General features: G+C 42.2%; 1 protein-coding gene across 5 annotated transcripts in view; it reads right to left on the bottom strand.

Moving 5' to 3' along the window:
- LOC106603848 (gamma-aminobutyric acid receptor subunit gamma-2) overlaps positions 1-18,041 on the bottom strand; it is a 75,796-nt gene that overhangs the window by 37,527 nt on the left and 20,228 nt on the right. For all 5 annotated transcript variants that reach the window (XM_014198039.2, XM_014198040.2, XM_014198041.2 and 2 more), the window contains exons 4-6: positions 5,814-6,034; positions 4,960-5,042; positions 1,901-2,038 (exon numbers count right to left, since the gene is read on the bottom strand). In XM_014198039.2, the coding sequence (XP_014053514.1) occupies positions 1,901-2,038; positions 4,960-5,042; positions 5,814-6,034 (442 nt within the window). The remainder of the gene's footprint in view (positions 1-1,900; positions 2,039-4,959; positions 5,043-5,813; positions 6,035-18,041) is intronic.

The raw sequence follows: 18,041 nt of genomic DNA, 5'->3' as shown, positions 1-18,041 counted from the left end.
GAGTTTTTTAAAGAATATGCTATCTGTAACCATCATGTCTGCCATGTGTAACCTAGCCATCATATGTGTAATGCTATCTGTAACCATCATGTCTGCCATCTGTAACCTAGCCATCATATGTGTAATGCTAACTGTAACCATCATGTCAGCAATCTGTAACCTAACCATCATACCTATAATGCTATCTGTAACCATCATGTCTGCCATCTGTAACCAAGCCATCATATGTGTAATGCTATCTGTAACCATCATGTCTGCCATCTGTAATCTAGCCATCATATGTGTAATGCTAACTGTAACCATCATGTCTGCCATCTGTAACCTAACCATCATACGTGTAATGCTAACTGTAACCATCATGTCTGCCATCTGTAACCTAACCATCATACGTGTAATGCTATCTGTAACCATCATGTCTGCTATCTGTAACCTAGCCATCATATGTGTAATGCTATCTGTAACCATCATGTATGCCATCTGTAACCTAACCATCATATGTGTAATGCTATCTGTAACCATCATGTCTGTCATCTGTAACCTAACTATCATACGTGTAATGCTATCTGTAACCATCATGTCTGCCATCTGTAACCTAACCATCATACATGTAATGCTAACTGTAACCATCATGTCTGCCATCTGTAACCTAGCCATCATACGTGTCATGCTAACTGTAACCATCATGTCTGCCACCTGTAACCTAGCCATCATACGTGTAATGCTAACTGTAACCATCATGTCTGCCATCTGTAACCTAGTCATCATACGTGTAATGCTAACTGTAACCATCATGTCTGCCATCTGTAACCTAGTCATCATAACTAGTCATCAAAGCAATGATCAAAAGGATTTGTAATAATACATGCATGGTACATTATGTTCGCTTCTCAGTTAAATGGATTACTAAACAGATGTACCTTTCAGGACAACAACATCGCCTTCAAAATATAGTGAGACGTAATCTGAAGAAAATACCAGACATAATTGCTCTACTAAAGCATATCTGATAGAATAATTTCTGTTTCTTTAGGCCAGGGTGATTAAACTGATGGAATGTAGCCAACAAAGATCCATTCTGTGCGATCAATATCCATTTAAGCGAATAACCTAAATAAATGTAGTATCTTTTTAAGATCTTTCTTAATTTGCACAGAAGCCAAAAGAACTCTTGCCACATTTATGACAATGGAAACTGATAATGTTTCCTCTGGTTAGCACTTCTTCTGTAACTGCCAGTTAGGGAAAATAACTGCTTAAATGGCAGTATATCTTCTTGACTGATTAAACATTGTGATTTATAGGTTGGCCTTTAGTTTTACATACATTATTTTCCCCTAGAGGAGACTTCAGCCATTTCCCTTGCAAACCCAGATGTTTTAATGACCATAGATTGTGTGCAGGCCAAAGATAAAGCTCCCTGTCAGGCTGTAGGCCAGAGAATATCACAGTGACTTCCCAACGAATTCATGCATTTCCATACAAGGCTCCTGACACACCACCACACATTATAAACATTCAACTCCAAACAGCCTCTAACCAGCCTCTGGTACTAGCTCCAATGCAGAGCCATTTTCCTCAGGAGACAAATTCACTTCCTGCTTTGGAATCCAACCAAAAATGTGTGCATGCATAATGCATACATTTTCCTCTGTTATGTAATCTATTAGGCACATAGTCTTTTAATTCACCAGGGTGTGTGCATGCTGCAAGTGCCGGGAAGCAGAAGGGGGGGGGGGGTTATGGGAAAGGGGGGTTATGGAAAAGGGGGAGGGGCCTCCTTAAGTAAACCACATTCAGAATAGGGAAGCTCAGAGAGAGAGAGAGAGAGAGAGAGACAGACAGAGAAACAGAGAAAGAGTGAGAGAAAGAAAAAGAAAAAGAGAGAGAAAGAAAGACTTACCTGACACAGTCCTGACGATCTCGCTGGTATTCCTCAGGCCAACGAAGGAGAACTGGTAGAGCCTCCAGGAGCGGATGTCTCCCACCTCCACGGAGCTCCTCTTCCACTTGTACACTATCTCCTCTCTGGGGTAGCCATCTGGACAGAGGGAGGGTGGAGAGACAGTTAGCTCGGGAAATTACTACCTGTGGTGGTCTATGACTGAATCCATCCAATATTAAAACGTGTTAAACAGGTGATGTACATCTGTTCCACTCCAATGGTAATTAGGTTTAGGGTGACTTTAATGTGGACATAACCAACATTCAGGAACATTGTAAGGAGCAATCCTAAATAGTGACTGGACACTAATAAAGTCTGAAAACGACTGACCTTCAGTCAAGTCTCTGTTGATTTATGTCCAGAGAAGAACAGGGTTGGTGAGAGTATAGGCCTACATCATGCTAAATGGGGTGGTTTAATGCACATTAGCTTTCCCAAGTGCAAGCTGTAATGGGCTTTTTAGTTGAATAGCCCACAGATATCCTGCCACAGATATCCTGTAACAGATATCCTATAACAGATATCCTCTAACAGATATCCTGTAACAGATATCCTATAACAGATATCCTCTAACAGATATCCTGTAACAGATATCCTATAACAGATATCCTGCAACAGATACCCTGTAACAGATATCCTACAACAGACCCTGTCTGTCTGGTTACTGTACTGGTCTCTCTCACCAACCCTGCCTGGTTACTGTACTGGTCTCTCTCACCAACCCTGCCTGTTTACTGTACTGGTCTCTCTCACCAACCCTGCCTGTTTACTGTACTGGTCTCTCTCACCAACCCTGTCTGCCTGTTTACTGTACTGGTCTCTCTCATCAAACCTGTCTGCCTGTTTACTGTACTGGTCTCTCTCACCAACCCTGCCTGTTTACTGTACTGGTCTCTCTCACCAACCCTGTCTGCCTGTTTACTGTACTGGTCTCTCTCATCAAACCTGTCTGCCTGTTTACTGTATTGGTCTCTCTCACCAACCCTGCCAGTTTACTGTACTGGTCTCTCTCACCAACCGTGCCTTTTTACTGTACTGGTCTCTCTCACCAACCCTGCCTGGTTACTGTACTGGTCTCTCACCAACCCTGCCTGGTTACTGTACTGGTCTCTCACCAACCCTGTCTGGTTACTGTACTGGTCTCTCTCACCAAACCTGTCTGGTTACTGTACTGGTCTCTCACCAACCCTGCCTGGTTACTGTACTGGTCTCTCACCAACCCTGTCTGTTTACTGTACTGGTCTCTCTCACCAAACCTGTCTGCCTGTTTACTGTACTGGTCTCTCTCACCAAACCTGTCTGGTTACTGTACTGGTCTCTCACCAACCCTGTCTGGTTACTGTACTGGTCTCTCTCACCAAACCTGTCTGGTTACTGTACTGGTCTCTCACCAATCCTGTCTGGTTACTGTACTGGTCTCTCTCACCAAACCTGTCTGCCTGTTTACTGTACTGGTCTCTCTCACCAAACCTGTCTGGTTACTGTACTGGTCTCTCTCACCAACCCTGTCTGACTGTTTACTGTACTGGTCTCTTTCATCAACCCTGTCTGCCTGTTTACTGTACTGGTCTCTCTCACCAACCCTGTCTGACTGTTTACTGTACTGGTCTCTCTCACCAACACTGTCTGCCTGTTACTGTACTGGTCTTTCTCACCAATCCTGTCTGCCTGGTTACTGTACTGGTCTCTCTCACCAACCCTGTCTGCCTGGTTACTGTACTGGTCTCTCTCACCAACCCTGTCTGGTTACTGTACTGGTCTCTCACCAACCCTGCCTGGTTATTGTACTGGTCTCTCTCACCAACCCTGTCTGCCTGGTTACTGTACTGGTCTCTCTCACCAAACCTGTCTGGTTACTGTACTGGTCTCTCTCACCAACCCTGTCTGACTGTTTACTGTACTGGTCTCTTTCACCAACCCTGTCTGCCTGTTTACTGTACTGGTCTCTCTCACCAACCCTGTCTGACTGTTTACTGTACTGGTCTCTCTCACCAACCCTGCCTGCCTGGTTACTGTACTGGTCTCTCTCACCAACCCTGCCTGTTTACTGTACTGGTCTCTCTCACCAACCCTGTCAGTTTACTGTACTGGTTTCTCTCACCAACCCTGTGTCTGGTTACTGTACTGGTCTCTCTCACCAACCCTGCCTGTTTACTGTACTGGTCTCTCTCACCAACCCTGTCAGTTTACTGTACTGGTTTCTCTCACCAACCCTGCCTGCCTGGTTACTGTACTGGTCTCTCTCACCAACCCTTCCCGTTTACTGTACTGGTCTCTCTCACCAACCCTGTCTGCCTGTTTACTGTACTGGTCTCTCTCACCAACCCTGCCTGTTTACTGTACTGGTCTCTCTCACCAACCCTGTCTGCCTGTTTACTGTACTGGTCTCTCTCACCAACCCTGTCGGTTTACTGTACTGGTTTCTCTCACCAACCCTGTGTCTGGTTACTGTACTGGTCTCTCTCACCAACCCTTCCCGTTTACTGTACTGGTCTCTCTCACCAACCCTGTCTGCCTGTTTACTGTACTGGTCTCTCTCACCAACCCTGCCTGTTTACTGTACTGGTCTCTCTCACCAACCCTGTCTACCTGTTTACTGTACTGGTCTCTCTCACCAACCCTGTCTGGTTACTGTACTGGTTTCTCTCACCAACCCTGTCTGGTTACTGTAGGTTTGGAGGTTAATGTTATACTCCCTCTTTCATTGTACTGCTTCTCCCCTCTTTTACTGCTTTCTCTCCTTTTTCCCTCTCTCACAATAGAAAAGCGCTAAAAACACAGCAGCATGTTGTGCACTGTGCTGATGTATTTGTGGTATAGTGCTTGTTCTTGGCTGCCACTGCTGTTGGAAGTAGGCATGTGGAGGCCATGGAGAGAGAGAGAAAGTGGCATGTGGAGGCCATGGAGAGAGAGAAAGTGGCATGTGGAGGCCATGGAGAGAGAGAGAGAGTGTGTGAGCGAGAGAGACAAGAGTGAGAGTGATGGTGGGGTAGTAGAGAGCACATGGCAAGACTTACAGCTTGAAAACTCCAGTGGACAAGAGTGCTCATCCATTGGGAAGTTGTTCAGTTTAAGCTGGCACTCGGCATCAATAGTCAACCTACAAACAGAAAAACACAGTTTGCATCTGCTGTGCTGGTCGGGGTTGTCAACAAAGCATCTAACATATTCTGTTCTGTAACTATCCTGTCTGATTTCTATTGTTCAGTGGACTTAAAAGTGAAACTCATTAAACCTTCTTATAGACAAAATGTGCAATAATGGCATTATCCATCCATGCGCTTCCTATTGTTATGTGCCATTTTATTCAGCATTTGGACAGCAGGTAGCCTAGTGGTTAGAGCGTTGGGTCAGTAACCGAAAGGTTGCTAGATTGAATCCCTGAGCTGACAAGGTAAAAATCTGTCGTTATGCCCCTGAACAAGGCAATTAACCCACTGTTCCAAGGCCATCATTGTAAATAAGAATTTGTTCTCAACTGACTTGCCTAGTTAAATGAAGGTTAAATAAAAAATAAAAAAACATTTAAAAAAATTACAATTAGTCATTGGTGAGGTTGGAGTTCCCTAATGAATTAATGAACTGTGGTTGCATTCTGGGAGAACATCAATCACTGCTGGGTTGAGGAGTCCAGTGCACCAAAGTTCATATTCTCATTAGACAGTGTGAGGGAGAGTTAGCTAGCTAGCCAGGCTGAAGCTACTCTTCTTTCTTAACCAGAGGCACCAAATTAGGATGATTAATGTGGTCTGAAGCGCAATCAGTCAAGCTCAATCAACTACCGCCTGTCAAATACAGTCAACTGGAAACTGTCTGTTCCCTCATTTGTGTCAGTCTCCCAGTGGTGCTTCTTCATTGGACAACATCTCACCGCAATGTGTAGAGTATACGTCCGTCGTTCCAGATCCGGAGCATACGATTGGGTGTGGTGATCCAGTGGGCGTCGGCCTTCTTGGAGTTGCGGAAGAAGGTGTCAGGGATCCAGATCTTGCCCACCATGTTGCTGTTGAGACGCAAGACCTTCATGGTACTGTTGAACTTTAACCTCCGGTCATACCACGTCTGGGCAAAAAATATGTCGATGGTGTACTCCTGCGGAGGGAAAAACCCACGGTGCGGTATTATACAAGGTCAAATCAAATCACATTTTATTTGTCACATGCACCGAACAAAACAGGTGTAGACCTTACTGTGAAATGCTTACCCCTTAACCAACAATGCAGTTAAGAAAAATAAGTGTTAAGAAATAAAAAAAAGTTAAAAAGAAATTAACAAATAATTAAATAGCAACAATAAAATAACAGTAATGAGGCTATATTCGGGGGGTACCGGTACAGAGTCAATGTGCGGGGATCAGACAATGTTTTTTACTACTGTAGGAACCTAATATTACTAGCTAGACCCCACTCACAGGTATATGCATCCTGTTTTCAGAATAAGAAGTGTGTACACAGGCAGTAGTAAATAAACACTGCCTAATTGCCTATCACTATGGCAGTTGAGTTGATTCCATCCATAGTCATCTTTGGAAGAGTTTCATTCCAAAATGCTACAGTCAGGTCTAGGGTTACACATTTTGGGGAATATTCAGAGGTGGGAACTTTCCGTGGGAATTAACAGGAATATATGGGAATTATCGGTGACATATGGGAATTAATGAAAAAAGATGCAAATTAATATTATTACCATTTAAATGTAGATGTTTTTTGCATTGGATATATTTACCATATCATATGGAGACAGAAACATACACCTTTTACCTTATCATAAGTAGACATAATTGCAAATGATTAAATCCTTCCAATAGAAAAAAAACTTAGTTATGGGATGATTTCACTGAACAAAAGAAAGAGAATATTGAATGATCCCCAATTATCCATCACATCTCGCAAAAACGTTTTATACATACATCTGTAAAATCATAGTCTAGAAACTAAAGCTTTGGTTGTCTTCCTCTCAGGCTTCCATGTCTTCTCCCGGGAACTCCTCAATGTTCACCTCTTGAACATTAGACTGAGGCTTCATCTTCACTGTCACTTTCCAACCTTGTTGAGGATGTGATAAGGGATTTATACACTGCTCAAAAAAATAAAGCGAACACTTAACCTGTTATGGCTAGGGGGCAGTATTTTCACGGCCGGATAAAAAACGTACCTGATTTAATCTGATTATTACTCCTGCCCAGAAACTAGAATATGCATATAATTATTAGCTTTGGATAGAAAACACTCCAAAGTTTCTAAAACTGTTTGAATGGTGTCTGTGAGTAAAACATAACTCATTTGGCAGGCCAAAACCTGAGAAGATTCCATGCAGGAAGTGCCTTGTCTGACAATTTCTTGGCCTTCTTGATATCTCTATCCAATACAGGGGATCTCTGCTGTTACGTGACACTTCCTACGGCTCCCATGGGCTCTCAGAAGGCGGCAAAAAGCTGAATCGTGGCTTTGCAGGCTCTGGCTGAAAAACATTAGCGTGTTTGGATAGTGGCCAGTCACAGTACTATGAAACTGAGGCGCGTGCACGAGTCGACTCCATTGTTTATTTTCTCTCTCTTTGAACGAAAACCACCACTCCCGGTCGGAATATTATCGCTTTTTTTACGAGAAAAATTGCATAAAAATTGATTTTAAACAGCGGTTGACATGCTTCGAAGTACGGTAATGGAATATTTAGAATTTTTTTGTCACGAAATGCATCGTGCGCGTGACCCTTATTTACACTTCGGATAGTGTCTTGAACGCATGGACAAAACGCCGCTATTTGGATATAACTATAGATTATTTTGAACCAAACCAACATTTGTTATTGAAGTAGCAGTCCTGGGAGTGCATTCTGACGAAGAACACCAAAGGTAATCAAACTTTTCTAATAGTAAATCGGAGTTTGGTGAAGGCTAAACTTGCTGGGTGTCTAAATAGCTAGCCCTGTGATGCCGGGCTATGTACTCAGAATATTGCAAAATGTGCTTTCACCGAAAAGCTATTTTAAAATCGGACACCTCGATTGCACAAAGGAGTTCTGTATCTATAATTCTTAAAATAATTGTTAGGTTTTTTGTGAACGTTTATCGTGAGTAATTTAGTAAATTCACCGGAAGTGTTCGGTGGGAATGCTAGTTCTGAACGTCACATGCTAATGTAAAAAGCTGGTTTTTGATATAAATATGAACTTGATTGAACAAAACATGCATGTATTATATAACATAATGTCCTAGGGTTGTCATCTGATGAAGATCATCAAAGGTTAGTGCTGCATTTAGCTGTGGTTTTGTTTTTTGGGACATTATATGCTAGCTTGAAAAATGGGTGTCTGATTATTTCTGGCTGGGTACTCTGCTGACATAATCTAATGTTTTGCTTTCGCTGTAAAGCCTTTTTGAAATCGGACAGTGTGGTTAGATAAAGGAGAGTCTTGTCTTTAAAATGCTGTAAAATAGTCATATGTTTGAAAAATTGAAGTTTTTGTATTTTTGAGGAATTTGTAATTCGCGCCACGCCTATCATTGGATATTGGAGCAGGTGTTCCTCTAGCGGAACGTCTAGATGTAAGAGGTTAAACAACACAATGTAACTCCAAGTCAATCACACTTCTGTGAAATCAAACTGTCCACTTAGGAAGCAACACTGATTGACAATAAATTTCACATGCTGTTGTGCAAATGGAATAGACAACAGGTGGAAATTATAGGCAATTAGCAAGACACCCCCAATAAAGGAGTGTATCCGCAGGTGGTGACCACAGACCACTTCTCAGTTCCTATGCTTCCTGGCTGATGTTTTGGTCACTTTTGAATGCTGGCGGTGCTTTCACTCTAGTGGTAGCATGAGACGGAGTCTACAACCCACACAAGTGGCTCAGGTAGTGCAGCTCATCCAGGATGGGAACATCAATGCGAGCTGTGGCAAGAAGGTTTGCTGCGTCTGTCAGCGTAGTGTCCAGAGCATGGAGGCGCTACCAGGAGACAGGCCAGTACATCAGGAGACGTGGAGGAGGCCGTAGGAGGGCAACAACCCAGCAGCAGGACCGCTACCTCCGCCTTTGTGCAAGGAGGAGCAGGAGGAGCACTGCCAGAGCCCTGCAAAATGACCTCCAGCAGGCCACAAATGTGCATGTGTCTGCTCAAATGGTCAGAAACAGACTCCATGAGGGTGGTATGAGGGCCCGACGTCCACAGGTGGGGGTTGTGCTTACAGCCCAACACCGTGCAGGACGTTTGGCATTTGCCAGAGAACACCAAGATTGGCAAATTTGCCACTGTCGCCCTGTGCTCTTCACAGATGAAAGCAGGTTCACACTGAGCACCTGACAGACGTGACAGAGTCTGGAGACGCCGTGGAGAACGTTCTGCTGCCTGCAACATCCTCCAGCATGACCGGTTTGGCGGTGGGTCAGTCATGGTGTGGGGTGGCATTTCTTTGGGGGGCCGCACAGCCCTCCATGTGCTCGCCAGAGGTAGCCTGACTGCCATTAGGTACCGAGATGAGATCCTCAACCCCTTGTGAGACCATATGCTGGTGCGGTTGGCCCTGGGTTCCTCCTAATGCAAGACAATGCTAGACCTCATGTGGCTGGAGTGTGTCAGCAGTTCCTGCAAGAGGAAGGCATTGATGCTATGGACTGGCCCGCCCGTTCCCCAGACCTGAATCCAATTGAGCACATCTGGGACATCATGTCTCACTCCATCCACCAACGCCACGTTGCACCACAGACTGTCCAGGAGTTGGCGGATGCTTTAGTCCAGGTCTGGGAGGAGATCCCTCAGGAGACCATCCGCCATCTCATCAGGAGCATGTCCAGGCATTTTAGGGAGGTCATACAGGCACGTGGAGGCCACACACACTACTGAGCCTCATTTTGACTTGTTTTAAGGACATTACATCAAAGTTGGATCAGCCTGTAGTGTGGTTTTCCACTTTAATTTTGAGTGTGACTCCAAATCCAGACCTCCATGGGTTGCTAAATTGGATTTCCATTGATTATTTTTGTGTGATTTTGTTGTCAGCACATTCAACTATGTAAAGAAAAAAGTATTTAATAAGATTATTTCATTCATTCAGATCTAGGATGTTATTTTAGTGTTCCCTTTTTTTTGAGCAGTGTATGTTTAAATGTAATGATTAAATAATTCTACCCTGAAACCTAACTATTAGTGATTATTAGTTTATGTAGCATGTATAATGAATAATTAAAGAACTAAACATAAGTCCCATAAGGTTTAGTACAGACCTGTGAGGAAGAGAAGTGTATGTGTGTGCCTAAGAAAATACCGAGAACAATAGAGACTGTGTTTGGCTCGACCTGGCTAGAAACTCTGAGAAACTTATGATAGCTCAGGGAGTACCTCTCAAGGTTCCTCTAATCACGGGGGAATGGAACGGACAGCGCTGGGTAGTGATAAACAGTGGTGAGAACTCTGGGGAGGGATACATCCCACCTACTGTTTGTTTGTATGTATGTGCGTAAGGAAGAAGCAAGTTATAATATGAATGTCTCTGTATTATGGACTTCAGAACATTCTCGTGAATAAACTGTACGAACCTTTTGCATAAGCTGAGTCTTTGCCTAATTATTATTAACCCAGTGTCTTACAAACCTTGGTGATTAGTCAAAGCTTATTAGTTATTATCATTGGGATTGAAAATTCTCATAACAGCTTGGTCCTTCGAGCCTGATTTCAATACCTGTTTTCTGTCGTCCCATGGGAGCGCCGAAAAAACATCAACGGACGGATCAGAGATCTGTAAGTTAAAGACCTGACCTCTGGAAATTTATGTTCCATTTCAGGCCGGTGGCAAACTGGTACGTGACAGAAAACGGTGACGAAATCCAACCAACATTGAAACCTCAGCTGCAAAAAACAAGGTCAGTGCACTTTATTCACGGATTTGGGGGATAGTACCTGTATGATTGCATTAAATGATGAAATGAGTGAAGTGAGAGTAAAGGGCGGGAGCGATTAGGATTTAGCCAAAAGATAAAGGATTTTAATGTACTCTGGGTGTTAGACGCTAAAACATAGGAGGGAGTTTATATCTGGTGACCTGTCTTTAGAATTTTGTTTGGAGAAAAATGTTTTAACGGGAACCAAGTATTCTGTGCAAATGGAAGATAGGAATCGGGTATACATTGAAATAGGAGGAGGGGATGTCCGGAATGACTCCAAGGTATCTGTGGCCACTACTAATATAAACTAGCTAAATGTTGAGCCCTTAAACGTACAATTGGTTGAAAGACATCGGCACAAAAACGTAAACTGGGAGGCGAAATATAATAATAGAATTATGAGAGAGGACGTCAGAGACATGATTATATTGATATAGGTCGCCTGTCTACATACGCTTAGGAGGGGATGGTCAAATCTTTAGGAGGCGCACATCTAGGTCTGATTATCCATTGAAGGAGGGAAGCCTAATATAGCGGAGTGAGATGCGAGATATTAACAAGTCAAAAATCACAAGGAACAACAGAAAAATAGGTTGCTAACTAGGGCCTTACAACCCCTGGAAAATAGCTTATAGTTGTACACGTGTGAGATCTAATGTCCGATCGAAAGACACCTCTATAGATAAAGATTCAAGAAAGGAAAAGCACACATAGGTTAAGAGATACACATAGATTGTGACCATAGAGTGTGAGCACACACATAGGGAGTAGTGACATACACATCAATTGTGAGACACATAGATTGTGAGAAGAGATCAGAGTTTTAGAAGCACACACACACATAGAAGGTGAAAAGCACATACACATAGATCGTGAGCATAGAGTGTGAACACACACATAGAGAGGAGTGATGTACACATAGATTGTGATACACATAGATTGGCAGAAGATATACACATAGAAGTAATTGACATCAGAATTTTAAAAGCACACACAGAATAAGAAGATAATTATTTGCGTGTGAGATAGATATATTGATCAGTGAAAAGTCACAGGGAACAACAAAAAATAAGTTGAACTTATAGTTGTATACGTGTGAGACCTAAATAATATATCAGGATTCATACAAATAATGATTCTAAAATTCTAGGAAAGATTAACGGGAGGTATTTATCAACATAGGTTAAGGGTAATAACAGTAGTAAGCACACACATAGAGAGTAATAGCACATACACACAGATTGTGAGAAGAAGCATAATAACAACAATAGTAATTATTCCTAAAATCTGAGTAGAGAGAGCGACAAAAGTCAGGAGAGGAAATGAAAAGAGAAGATAAGGGAGAAAGAGAGAGAGAGAGAGACAACGAGAGTAATGAGAATAATCACTGGAGAAATGCTTGGACCTTTGAATTAGGGCTATTTTCTGGGAATTGCCTCGGTAGTACGTGCCTGATTTTACGACTACAGACAATTATAAATAGGGTTATAAATAGCGTTATTTGTGAGGAGTCTCCATCATTTCAATATTGTTGGTGATCCAGTGGCTACCACGCGGGAGACTCGGGTACGTTTCCCAGCCTATGCACTAATTGACTAAAATCTGAGTTCCTGATTGTAATTCAACTATTGGTATGTTTTGCCTGGAAAGATATGGTCGTTAGTGTTTGTTTAAGATATAAACTGAACGTTTTAATAGCTTGTTTAAGTTAAATTGAAAGACTAATTAATTCTAAATAATAGCGAGGCGATTTCGATGTAATACGTTGTCTGTTGCCTAAATGATCTGCTGAAATTACATATTTCCAATAATAAGCAGATAGGTAATGGCGAAAGAGTTGTGCCCACCGAAATGTTTTTATTCTAAAGGGTTGATGTTATTTTTAAAGTCTTGGACATTTCATAAGTCTGAAGCCAAAAGAGAAGAGAAAGTTGTAAAATGTGGTTTTAATCTTACGATACAAGTAAGGCAGAACGCTGTTTGAGTAGGGGTTATATTTTCACCTACTGGAAAGAATAGGTGAGTTAGTCATGCTCGCTGGGCTATATTTGGCTATAAGGGATTCAGGTCTGAATAGTTAAAACTTTTACGATTCGTGGTAGTTTCTGATTATTGTTTTTTTTGTTTGATTGTTTAGCTAACACCAGTGAATTTGAGCAGGAAGTTAATGTATTCTAACATTATAATCTGTTTCCATTACGTAGAACAAAAGCAGATTGACTGAAGGTGCTTTTCCTTAAGGGAACTATACAGTCATCTCTCATGGTGGACCTTGTGAATCTGCTGCCATAAGGTTTGGGTTTTCTGTTCAACAAAACTAATGATTGGAGGGGGTACAATGGAATTATCATTATTATTAGGTTTTGTTTGTAGTCAACGTTTGGGTTTCTGAATTGGTGTAGTATAATGAAATGCTGACCAAGTGGTTGTGGGTTTTTCCTGGGAAAAGGAGTGCTTCATTGTCTCTCTTTGGAATGTTTTCTGGGGCTGTAATCTTGAAGGGAGCGAGTGAGATAGAGGCACATTTCTACCAAATTGAAAAGGCCTGGAAATGTTTTGTTTGTTTTTAACCTAGGGGTTGCCTTTGGGTTTGAGGAGATTTCCATTTTTCCTAGAGCCACGATATCTTAAAGGGGTACACACACACACATGGAATTTTAGAGTTTTAATTAAACACGTGAATTCTTTTGATAAGGGAATGTTCTGGGAACCTGGGATACAACATGTAGATAATGTTTGATGGTTTTTCTTTAATTTGTCTAATAAAGTAAGAAACACATCTTTGAAGGGGTGGTATGACTTTTGACCTTTGTGGTCTGATCAGCCTCATTGAAAAGCCATTTGGATGGAGAATTTAAGGTAATTTGTAATACTGATTTTAACCTCTTATGGCTAGGGGGCAGTATTTTCACGGCTGGATAAAAAACGTACCCGATTTAATCTGGTTACTAATCCTACCCAGTAACTAGAATATGCATATACTTATTATATATGGATAGAAAACACCATAAAGTTTCTAAAACTGTTTGAATGGTGTCTGTTAGTATAACAGAACTCATATGGCTGTCAAAACCCTGAGACAAATCCTAACAGGAAATGGAAATCTGATGTGTGGAATCACATCAAACCTTTGCCATTGAAACACACAGGGACTTATTAATCATTTAGCACTTCCTAAGGCTTCCACTAGATGTCAACAGTCTTTACAAAGTGGTTTGAGTCTTCTATGGTAGAAACTGACCCAAAGAGAGGCTTGGAAAGTTGGTCACAGGGGGAGGGCTATTACTACTATGACGCGGGCGCCCATGGGAAACCTTTTGTTCCGAAACGTTTAGTAAGACAATGCAATCGTCGGCCTTGAATATTATTGAAGCTCTGGTTGAAAAAGGCCCTAAAGATTTATGTTATACAACGTTTGACATGTTTGAACGAACGTAAATATATATTTTTTGCACATTCGTGACGACAAGTCCCGTGCGCTTCAGTACATTATGAGTAGCCTTCGGAACGCGCTAACAAGAAGGAACTATTGGGACATAAATTATTAACTTTTTCGAACAAAACTACATTTGTTGTGGACCTGGGATTTCTGGAAGTTCCTTCTGATGAAGATAATCAAAGGTAAGGGAATATTTACAATAGTATTTTTGATTTTAGATGGTTCCAAGATGGCGCTAACATGTATCGCCTAGCCTATTTTTCTGAGCATACCACGTCGTTTACTGCAAAGTGTGATTTCCCAGTAAAGTTATTTTTAAATCTGGCAATGCGGTTGCATTCACGAGATGTTAATCTATAATTCTTTGAATGACAATATTACATTTTAACAATGTTTTCGAATAGTAATTTTGTAAATTGTAGCGCTGATCCACCAGAAGCATTTGAGGGAAAATATTTTCTGAACGTCACGCGCCGATGTAAAATGCTGTTTTTATATATAAATATGAACTTCATTGAACAAAAAATGCATGTATTGTGTAACATGATGTCCTAGGAGTGTCATCTGATGAAGATTGTCAAAGGTTAGTGCTGCATTTAGCTGTATTTTGGGTATTTATGATGCATCTAGTTGCTTTGAAAATGGCAGTGTGATTTTTTTTGGCAGGGTACTCTCCTAACATAATCTAATGTTTTGCTTTTGCTGTAAAGCCTTTTTGAAATTGGACAACGTGGTTCGATTCAGGAGAGGTGTATCTATAAAATGGTGTAAAATAGTCATATGTTTGAGAAATTGAAGTTATAGCATTTATGAGGTTTTGTATTTCGCGCGACGCGATTCCACTGGCTGTTTTGGTCTAGGGTGGGACGTTGCCCAGACAGGTTAACCCTCAATATGAAGTCCAAAGAGCTGTCACTGCCAGTGAAGCAAGACATCATTAGGCTGAAAAATCTAAACAAACACATCAGAGAGATAGCAAAAACATTAGGTGTGGCCAAATAAACTATTTCATACATTCTTAAAAAGAAAGAGCGCACTGGTGAGCTCAGGAACACCAAAAGGCCCTGAAGACCACGGGAAAAAACTGTGGTGGACGACAGAAGATTCTTTCCCTGGTGAAGAAAAACCCCTTCACAACAGTTGGCCAGATCAAGAACACCCTCCAGGAGGTAGGCGTATCTGTGTCAAAGTCAACAATCAAGAGAAGACTTCACCAGAGTAAATACAGAGGGTTTACCACAAGATGTAACTATTGGTAAGCTTAAAAAACAGATGAGACAAAGATCAACTTGTACCAGAATGATGGCAAGAGAAGAGTATGGAGAAGGGAAGGAACTGCTCATGATTCGAAGCATACCACCTCATCTGTGAAGCATGGTGGAGGTAGTGTTATGGCGTGGGCATGTACAGTATGGCTGCCAATGGAACTGTTTCCCTGGTATTTATTGTGATGTGACTGCTGACAAAAGCAGCAGAATGAATTCTGAAGTGTTTAGAGCTATATTACTTGCTCAGATTCAGTCAAATGCTTCAAAACTCATTGGACAGCGCTTCACAGTGCAGATGGACAATGACCCGAAGCATACTGCGAAAGCAACCCAAGACTTTAAGGCAAAGTGTCTGAATCCTGGCTTAGGAAGCCCACCAAAAACCTTGAAATTTCCATCCCTAACTATAACATTTTCCGACAAGATAGAACTGCCAAAGGGGGCGGTGTTGCAATCTACTGCAAAGATAACCTGCAGAGTTCTGTCTTACTATCCAGGTCTGTACCCAAACAATTCGAGCTCCTACTTCTAAAAATGTACCTTTCCAGAAACAAGTCTCTCACCGTTGCCTCTTGCTATAGAGCACCCTCTGTCCCCAGCTGTGCCCTCGACACCATATGTGATTTGATTTCCCCCCATCTATCTTCTGAGCTCGTGCTGCTAGGTGACCTAAACTGGGACATGCTTAACACCCCGGCCATCATACAATCTAAGCTTGATGCCCTCAACCTCACACAACTTATCAATGAACCTACCAGATATAACCCCAAATCTGTAAACACGGGCACCCTCATAGATATCATCCTAACTAACTCGCCCTCCAAATACACCTCTGCTGTTTTCAACCAAGATCTCAGCGATCACTGCCTCATTGCCTGCATCCGTAATGGGTCCGCGATCAAACGACCACCCCTCATCACTGTCAAACGCTCCCTAAAACACTTCTGCGAGCAGGCCTTTCTAATCGACCTGGCCGGGGTATCCTGGAATGACATCGACCTCATCCCGACAGTAGAGGATGCCTGGTTGTTCTTTAAAAGTGCCTTCTTCACCATCTTAAATAAGCATGCCCCATTCAAAAAATGTAGAACCAGGAATAGATATAGGCCTTGGTTCACTCCAGACCTGTCTGCCCTTGACCAGCACAAAAACATCCTGTGGCGTTCTGCATTAGCATCGAATAGCCCCCGTGATATGCAACTTTTCAGGGAAGTTAGGAACCAATATACAGTTAGGAAAGCTAAGGCTAGCTTTATTAAACAGAAATTTGCATCCTGCAGTACAAACTCAAAAAAGTTCTGGGACACTGTAAGGTCCATGGAGAACAAGAGCACCTCCTCCCAGCTACCCACTGCTCTGAGGCTAGGAAACACTGTTACAACCGAAAAATACACTTTAATTAAGAATTTCAATAAGCATTTCTCTACGGCTGGCCATGCTTTCCACCTGGCTACCCCTACCCCGGTCAACTGCCCGGCACCCTCCATAGCAACCCGCCAAAGCCCCCACCATTTCTCCTTCACCCATATCCAGACAGCTGATGTTCTGAAAGAGCTGCAAAATCTGGACCCCTACAAATCAGCCGGGCTAGACAATCTTGACCCTCTCTTTCTAAAATTATCTGCCAAAATTGTTGCAACCCCTATTGCTAGCCTATTCAACCTCTCTTTCGTATCGTCTGAGATTCCCAAAGATTGGAAAGCTGCAGCGGTCATCCCCCTCTTCAAAGGGGGAGACTCTTGACCCAAACTGCTACAGACCTATATCTATCCTACCCTGCATCTCTAAGGTCTTCGAAAGCCAAGTTAACCTGTTGGGTCTAGGGGGCAGCATTTGCACGTCTGGATAAAAAAAATGTACCCGATTTAATCTGGTTACTAATCCTACCCAGTAACTAGAATATGCATATACTTATTATATATGGATAGAAAACACTCTAAAGTTTCCAAAACTGTTTGAATGGTGTCTGTGAGTATAACAGAACTCATTTGGCAGGCAAAACCCTGAGACATTTTCTGACAGGAAGTGGATACCTGATGTGTTGTATTGACTTTAAACCTATCCCATTGAAAAACACAGGGGTTTAGGAATATTTTGGCACTTCCTATTGCTTCCACTAGATGTCACCAGCCTTTACAAAGTGTTTTGAGTCTTCTGGAGGGAGATCTGACCGAACAAGAGCCATGGAACGGTGATGTCCCATTAGACACCTGGCGCGCTACTTCATGTTGGGTACCCTCGTTCCAATACGTTATAAAAGAGTATGCATTCGTCCACCTTGAATATTATTCATGTTCTGGTTAAAAAAGGCCCTAATGATTTATGCTATACAACGTTTGACATGTTTGAACGAACGGAAATATATTTTTTCCCCTCGTTCATGACGAGAAGTCCGGCTGGCTTACATCATGTGCTAACGAGACGGAGATTTTTGGACATAAATGATGAGCTTTTTTGAACAAAACTACATTCGTTATGGACCTGTGATACCTGGAAGTGACATCTG

This window comes from Salmo salar, chromosome ssa04 (assembly GCF_905237065.1).
Source record: "Salmo salar chromosome ssa04, Ssal_v3.1, whole genome shotgun sequence".
Lineage (NCBI taxonomy): Eukaryota > Metazoa > Chordata > Actinopteri > Salmoniformes > Salmonidae > Salmo > Salmo salar.
This window is presented reverse-complemented; position numbering and strand designations above follow the sequence as displayed.